The following is an 8036-nucleotide window of genomic DNA, read 5'->3' as shown; positions in this document are numbered from 1 at the left end:
ACATTAGAACGTAGGGAGAGAGGGCGGGGAGCTCAGACTACAACTCCCGACATGCCACGGACGCGCCGGGAGGACCCCTCGGGCACACGGGAGGCGCCCACTCAGCGCCTGTGGCGATATCCCCGCTCGATCCCAATTAGCGGGGAGGACTGGGACTTGTATCCCGACGTCCTGGAAGTAAGGAGTGTGAGGCGCTAATTTTGGCGTTGCAGGCGGCTCCGTGCCGGTCCGGACAGCCGACCACACAAGCGGATAATGCGGGCGACGCCAGGGACAACTTGCACAATGTTTACGTTTCTGATTGGCTGAAATCTGGGGGGTGGATCCTCTTAGCTCCCCTTCTTAACTGGCTACTGTGTGTCCTGCAGTCTTTATCACATGATGAAAACTCAGCAGGAAAGGGGGCCTGGGTCGTCGTGACGTCACAGCTGTGGGCGGAGGAACGGTCGCCTATATAAGTGCGCGCGCGACGTGTGTTCGCACACAGACTCCCTCACTCTCTTCCCGAGCTTCTGGTGCGCTTAGGGGCGTAGTCAGCGGTACGCATGCGCTGTGCAGGCAGTTCGCGCCGGGGCTTCGCGATTGGGCTGAGGTGGTGGGGCGTGTCCTGCGGAGGGAGATAAATAAGGAAGCTCCCCCGCCATTTCGTCAGTAGTCCGCGGCGGCTGCGGGGTCGGGTGGTTGTGGGCGGTTGGTGCGAGGCTGTTATTTCCCCTCACGCCGTGCTGTGTTCTCAGGGAGCTTGCTGCAGCGGCTGAAGGATAATTTCTCCCTCTTCTCTTCCAGGCGCTGCTCTCCACACTTCTCACGTCTTGTACACAGAGTTTACTCGGGGGCGTGTCCGTGACAGTGGGCGTGGTCTGTGCATGTCCACCCTCTAGGAGTCGGCTGTGACAGACTGATGGGCTCCCGCGGAGTCCCCGGTGTGTGACGCCGCGCTGTGAATGTGGACTGATACTACTCCTGTCACCACATACCTGGACGCTGGCCGTTTCCTGACCCCGGATGCACCCATGCAGGTTCTGCTAGAGATGGCGTCCTCCTCCCAGACCTTGCAGCAGGCTGTTGAAGTTGGCGGACGTGATGCCGAAAATACATTTTTGGCTCCTGCCCCTCCCCCGCCAGCCGAGTCCCAGACCCGAGGAGTTAAAGAGGGTCTGGAGCAGCCCCACCGCGGGGTCCGCGAAACGGTTTCCAAGGCAAGAGACGCAACAGCTTCAACGTTGGCTTCAAGCACCCCACCCCCCGTTCAAGCGTCGTAGACGGGTCAACTCGGACTGCGACCCCGTCCTTCCCTCCAACTTCCTCATGGGCGGTAACATATTCGACCCCCTGAACCTGAACAGCCTCCTGGACGAGGAGGTGAACCGGACGCTGAACGCCGAGACGCCAAAGTCCTCTCCACTGCCGTCCCGCAATCGCGATCCAGTGGAGATCCTGATCCCTAAGGATCTGTCGGACCCGCTGAGCCTTAATGCTGGGTCTGGAGAACTGCTGCTGTCCCCGCTGAAAACTGCCGAAACGGCACCGGACGCCCGCCACCACTGCCCCACCGACGTGTCCAACAAGGCGGAGGCCGAGCTCGTGCCGGAGGAGCTCCGACCGTATGAGCTGAACACCACCATCAACTGCCGGGATGAAGTGGTGCCGTTACCGGCACTGGAGGGCGAGGCCGCAGAGGGACCCGCGCCGGCCGCCAGCGCCTCCGCCGCCCAAGCATCCCGCCACCGCAAGAGGAGGAGGACCTCCAGCAAATCTGAGGGAAGACAAGGGAGCCCCGAAAAGGGCAAGAGCTTGGCGAGTGTGGTGATGGCCGTAAGGCCACAGGGTGGCACCGAGGCCCCTAAGGTCCCTTGCCGGGGCTCCCACAGTAAGGGCAAGGACAAAAACCGTTTCCAGTTTGGTAATTTACTGCCGTTATTACGGCTTACCGGAACCCATCGCACTCTGACGACCCACGGCTACGGGCACTGAGGCCGAGTGGTTTCGGGGTAAGGCCGTCCTGGACATTGGGTGCAACGTGGGGCACCTGACGCTGAGCGTGGCCCTGAAGCTGGAGCCGGCGCGGATAGTGGGACTGGACATTGATGGCTCGCTGATACATGCCGCCCGGCAGAACATCCGCTATTACCTGTCACAGTCATCCAGGAGGCGGCGGGCTTCCCCGCAGCGCTGGCCGCGACCCGAGGGCCCGTAGCGGCCCCCAGCATTCCCCCCTCCCACCGGGCAGCAGAGCCAGGACGAGAGCCACGCGGTTCCACACAACGTTGTGTTCGTGAAGGTGAGAGAGCTCCTGGCAGAAGGGTCAGTGCTACGGGGTGAGGGGATAAACATGGTGCTCGCCGACCCCGGGGGCCGAAATCTGAAGTCGACTGTAGCTGAGCTCAGCCTCGACAGCACTGCCCCCCCACCCCCGTACACCTGTAATCCTGCCCCCCCCCCCCCCGTTACACCTGTAATTCTGCCTTCCCAATACCTGGTAATCCTGCCCCCCCCGTACACCTGTAATTCTGCCTTCCCCAAAACCCTGGTAATCCTGCCCCCACACCTCGTAATTTTGCCTTCCCAATACCCCTGGTAATCCTGCCTCCCCCCCCCCCCCGTACACCTGTAATCCTGTGAACCCCCCCCTGTACACCTGTAATTCTGCCCTCCCAATATCCTGTAATCCTGCCCCCCTGTACACCTGCAATCCTGCCCCCCCTGTACACCTGCAATCTGCCCCCCTGTACACCTGCAATCCTGCCTTCCCAATACCCTGGTAATCCTGCCCCCCCCCCCTGTACACCTGTAATTCTGCCTTCCCAATACCCTGGTATCCTGCCCCCCCCCTGTACACGCTGTAATCCTGCCCCCCCCCTGTACACCTGTAATCCTGCCCCCCCCTGTACACCTGTAATCCTGCCCCCTCCCCCCCCCCCGTACACCTGTAATTCTGCCTTCCCAATACCCTGGTAATCCTGCCCCCCAACCTGGTACAGGCTGTAATCCTGCCCCCCCCCCTGTACAGCTGTAATCCTGCCCACCCTGTACAGCTGTAATCATGCCCCCCCCTGTACAGCTGTAATCCTGCCCCCCCCCCCCCCCGTACACCTGTAATTCTGCCTTCCCAATACCCTGGTAATCCTGCCCCCCCCCCCCCCCTGTACACCTGTAATTCTGCCTTCCCAATACCCTGGTAATCCTGCCCCCCCCCCCCTGTACACCTGTAATCCTGCCCTGTACACTGTAATCCTGCCCCCCCCCCTGTACACCTGTAATCCCTGCCCCCCCCCCCCTGTACACCTGTAATTCTGCCTTCCCAATACCCTGGTAATCATGCCCCCCCCCCCACCTGTACACCTGTAATCCTGCCCCCCCCCCTGTACACCTGTAATCCTGCCCCCCCCCCCCCCTGTACACCTGTAATTCTGCCTTCCCAATACCCCTGGTATCATGCATGCCCCCCACCTGTACACCTGTAATCCTGCCCCCCCCCCTGTACACCTGTAATCCTGCCCCCCCCCCCTGTACACCTGTAATTCTGCCTTCCCAATACCCTGGTAATCATGCCCCCCCCCCACCTGTACACCTGTAATCCTGCCCCCCCCCTGTACACCTGTAATTCTGCCTTCCAATACCCTGGTAATCCTGTACACCTGGAATCCTGCCCCCCCCCATTTACCCATACGCCTGTAATCCTGCCCCCCCTGTACACCTGTAATCCTGCCCCCCCAGATACACCTATAATCGTGCCCCCTGTGTTCTGTAATCCCCCATTCCCCTGTAATCCTGCCCCCTCACACCCAGGGACTGAGAAGTGGCTCCGGATGACACTGATCCCGCTCATCTTCAGGGGACCCGCTAGGCCCCTCTGCCGGAACATCGCTTTTTGACATGGAAACCCCAGAGCGGGCGGCTGGGACTTGTGGTCCCTGACCAGATGCTGTGCTCAGGGTCTGCCTTATAGAGATCCCCGGTGTATAATCTTGTATGAGTTGCAGCCCCCCAACCCACTATTACATAGGTGCGGTGGGGAGATATGGGGGCAAGTTACACTGGTCTGTCCGGGGTCATCGGGAGCGGGACACTGATTACGTAGATGGGGGTCATATAGGAGGGGGGCTCCCCTGTTACACAGAGCAGAGGAGCTGTCGGCGGGGGGTCCTAGGGGACACCACTTTACTTGGTGGGGGGAGCATAGAAGGGGCGGGGATTGTGATTAAGCGAGGTCACAGAGAGGGGCTCCCTGATTACATGGGGGTTGCTGTGAGCGGGGGTCTCTCCTCTGTTCAGACGTGACCCCATGACTGTTCTTCCTGGCAGGGTAATTACGTGTTGGCTCAGGAGGATCTTGTGGAGGTGCAGAGACCGGAGTACGACGTCATCATGTGCCTGAGCGTCACCAAATGGATCCACCTGAACTGGGGCGACGACGGCCTGAAGAGAATGTTTCGGAGAATGTACCAACACCTCCGGACCCGGGGGCATCCTGATCCTGGAGCCGCAGCCCTGGTCCTCGTATCGGCAAGAGGAAGAAGCTGACGGTAAGTGAGGTGGGGGGTACCGGGGAGGAAGGGCCGGAGGATGGGGGGCGTAGGGAGGAAGGGCCAGGTGACGGGGGGGGTGCCGGGAGGAAGGGACGGAGGTGGGGAGTGCCGGGGAGGAAGGGCCAGGTGACTGAGGACAGGAGTGCCGGGGAGGAAGGGCCAGGTGACTGAGGACAGGAGTGCCGGGGAGGAAGGGCCAGGTGACTGAGGACAGGAGCGCCGGGGAGGAAGGGCCAGGTGACTGAGGACGGGAGCGCCGGGGAGGAAGGGCCATGTGACTGAGGACGGGAGCGCCGGGGAGGAAGGGCTGGAGGACGGAGGTGGGGTGGCGCCAGGGAGGAAAGGGTCAGGTGACTTGAGGACGGGAGCGCCGGGGAGGAAGGGCTGGAGGACGGAGGTGGGGTGGCGCCGGGGAGGAAGAGCCAGGTGACTGAGGATGTGAGCGCCAGGGAGGAAGGCCGGAGGATGGGGGGCGTAGGGAGGAAGGGCCAGGTGACGGGGGGGCGCCGGGAGGAAGGGACGGAGGTGGGGAGCGCCGGGGAGGAAGGGCCAGGTGACTGAGGACAGGAGTGCCGGGGAGGAAGGGCCAGGTGACTGAGGACAGGAGTGCCGGGGAGGAAGGGCCAGGTGACCTGAGGACAGGAGTGCCGGGGAGGAAGGGCCAGGTGACTGAGGACAGGAGCGCCGGGGAGGAAGGGCCAGGTGACTGAGGACGGGAGCGCCGGGGAGGAAGGGCCATGTGACTGAGGACGGGAGCGCCGGGGAGGAAGGGCTGGAGGACGGAGGTGGGGTGGCGCCGGGGAGGAAGAGCCAGGTGACTGAGGATGTGAGCGCCAGGGAGGAAGGGCCGGAGGATGGGGGGCGTAGGGAGGAAGGGCCAGGTGACGGGGGGGCGCCGGAGGAAGGGACGGAGGTGGGGAGCGCCGGGGAGGAAGGGCCAGGTGACTGAGGACAGGAGTGCCAGGGAGGAAGGGCCAGGTGACTGAGGATGTGGAGCGCCGGGGAGGAAGGGCCAGGTGACGGGGGCGCCGGGAGGAAGGGATGGAGGTGGGGAGCGCCGGGGAGGAAGGGCCAGGTGACTGAGGATGGGAGCGACGGGGAGGAAGGGCCAGGTGACTGAGGATGGGAGCGCCGGGGAGGAAGGGCCAGGTGACTGAGGACGGGAGCGACGGGGAGGAAGGGCCAGGTGACTGAGGACGGGGAGGAAGGGCCAGGTGACTGAGGACGGGAGCGCCGGGGAGGAAGGGCCAGGTGACTGAGGACGGGAGCGCGGGGAGGAAGGGCCAGGTGACTGAGGACGGGAGCGCCGGGGAGGAAGGGCCAGGTGACTGAGGACGGGAGCGCTGGGGAGGAAGGGCTGGAGGACGGAGGTGGGGTGGCGCCGGGGAGGAAGGGCCAGGTGACTGAGGACGGGAGCGCTGGGGAGGAAGGGCTGGAGGACGGAGGTGGGGTGGCGCCGGGGAGGAAGGGCCAGGTGACTGAGGACGGGAGCGCCGGGGAGGAAGGGCTGGAGGACGGAGGTGGGGTGGCGCCGGGGAGGAAGGGCCAGGTGACTGAGGACAAGAGCGCCGGGGAGGAAGGGACGGAGGTGGGGAGGAAGGGCCAGGTGATTGAGGACGGGAGCGCCGGGGAGGAAGGGCTGGAGGACGGAGGTGGGGGTGGCGCCGGGGAGGAAGGGCCAGGTGACTGAGGACAAGAGCGCCGGGGAGGAAGGGACGGAGGTGGGGAGGAAGGGCCAGGGTGATTGAGGACGGGAGCGCCGGGGAGGAAGGGACGGAGGTGGGGAGGAAGGGCCAGGTGATTGAGGACGGGAGCGCCGGGGAGGAAGGGACGGAGGTGGGGAGGAAGGGCCAGGTGATTGAGGACGGGAGCGCCGGGGAGGAAGGGCTGGAGGACGGAGGTGGGGTGGCGCCGGGGAGGAAGGGCCAGGTGACTGAGGACGGGAACGCCGGGGAGGAAGGGCCAGATGACTGAGGACAAGAGCGCCGGGGAGGAAGGGACGGAGGTGGGGAGGAAGGGCCAGGTGATTGAGGACGGGAGCGCCGAGGAGGAAGGGACGGAGGTGGGGAGGAAGGGCCAGGTGATTGAGGACGGGAGCGCCGGTGAGGAAGGGCCAGGTGACTGAGGACAGGAGCGCCGAGGAGGAAGGGCTGGAGGACGGAGGTGGGGTGGCGCCGGGGAGGAAGGGCCAGGTGACTGAGGACGGGAACGCCGGGGAGGAAGGGCCAGATGACTGAGGATGGGAGCGCCGGGGAGGAAGGGCCAGGTGACTGAGGACGGGAGCGCCGGGGAGGAAGGGCCGGAGGACGGAGGTGGGGGGGCGCCGGGGAGGAAGGGCCAGGTGACTGAGGACGGGAGTGCCGGGGAGGAAGGGCCAGGTGATTGGGGGGTTCCGGCAGTAACCTGTGTCGTCTTTTGCAGGAAGCAATCTACAGGAACTACTGTAAGATCTCGCTGAGGCCGGAACACTTCACCTCGTACCTCATGTCCTCTGAAGTCGGATTCTCCAGCTACGAACTTCTCGCCACACCGTGCACCGCCGCTAAAGGTAAACGGTGCGCGGCAGAGCGGATTCTGACCGCTATGGCCCCCGGGGATGGACCCCCGTACTTTGGCAGCCGTTACATTTTGATAATTGATCGAAATTATGTTTAAGATAGAAATGTAAATCCCATCGGTGTCTGACACTGGCGATGGGGCGGGGGCTGCGGCGGTCACCGGGTGCAGGGGAGGGGGGCTTCTCACCACCGGGTGCAGGCGAGGGGGCTTCTCACCAGCTACTGATGGGATTTACACTTCTCCGTATACGGTTAGTTTTTAACCCTTCTGTTCCCGGCAGCGTCTATTCCGTATCTGCCTTTTGCACAGCCCTCGGCCCCTGACCCTCAGCACGATATCTGCTCCTCCTGAGCGGTGGTCCCGGGGCTGACCGTGGCGCCGTTCTTACCGGGGGTCTTTTGGCTGGGGGTGCTGTGCCCTGGGGCTGCAGCGTTACAGTGTGTCAGGGCTTCTGATCTCCCGCTCTCTTCTTCCCGCAGGGTTCCGGCGGTCCATCTATGCTTTCCACAAGTCGGGGGTCCGGCAGGAGCCGCCCCCCACCTCCGCTGCTGTCCAGGGTTAGAGGACATTTCTATGGAGCCTTCTTTTGTATTGTTTCTGGGGGGAGGGGAGAGTTTATTTTTTAATCTTCGCCATTTCGGGGGTTTCTTTGCTGTTGCAGAAAAATTTGCAAAATATAAATCTGTTCTATGAACGTGGCTCGTCCCTCAGTGTCAGCGCCGCGTCCCTCAGGGTCAGTCCCTCAGTGTCAGCGCCGCGTCCCTCAGGGTCAGTCCCTCAGGGTCAGTCCCTCGGTCAGCGCCGCGTCCCTCAGTGTCAGTCCCTCAGTGTCAGCGCCGCGTCCCTCAGTGTCAGTCCCTCAGTGTCAGCGCCGCGTCCCTCAGTGTCAGTCCCTCAGTGTCAGCGCCGCGTCCCTCAGGGTCAGTCCCTCAGTGTCAGCGCCGCGCC

General features: G+C 63.5%; 1 protein-coding gene across 1 annotated transcript; it reads left to right on the top strand.

Annotated features, from left to right (window-relative positions):
- The first annotated feature begins 394 nt into the window (after window positions 1-394).
- MEPCE (methylphosphate capping enzyme) lies at window positions 395-7782 on the top strand. The gene is given in 12 exon segments (XM_073574116.1): window positions 395-539; window positions 787-1908; window positions 1910-1927; window positions 1929-1977; window positions 1980-2156; window positions 2159-2229; window positions 2231-2281; window positions 4306-4458; window positions 4460-4504; window positions 4506-4526; window positions 6951-7077; window positions 7568-7782. Coding segments are annotated over 11 exon segments (1620 nt in total). The 5' UTR covers window positions 395-539; window positions 787-1083; the 3' UTR covers window positions 7651-7782.
- The last annotated feature ends 254 nt before the right edge of the window (window positions 7783-8036 follow it).

This window comes from Dendrobates tinctorius, unplaced genomic scaffold (assembly GCF_039654945.1).
Source record: "Dendrobates tinctorius isolate UK_male_01 unplaced genomic scaffold, ASM3965494v1 ptg000002l, whole genome shotgun sequence".
NCBI lineage: Eukaryota > Metazoa > Chordata > Amphibia > Anura > Dendrobatidae > Dendrobates > Dendrobates tinctorius.
The sequence above is the reverse complement of the archived record's forward strand: the minus strand, read 5'-3'. Positions and strand labels throughout refer to the sequence as shown.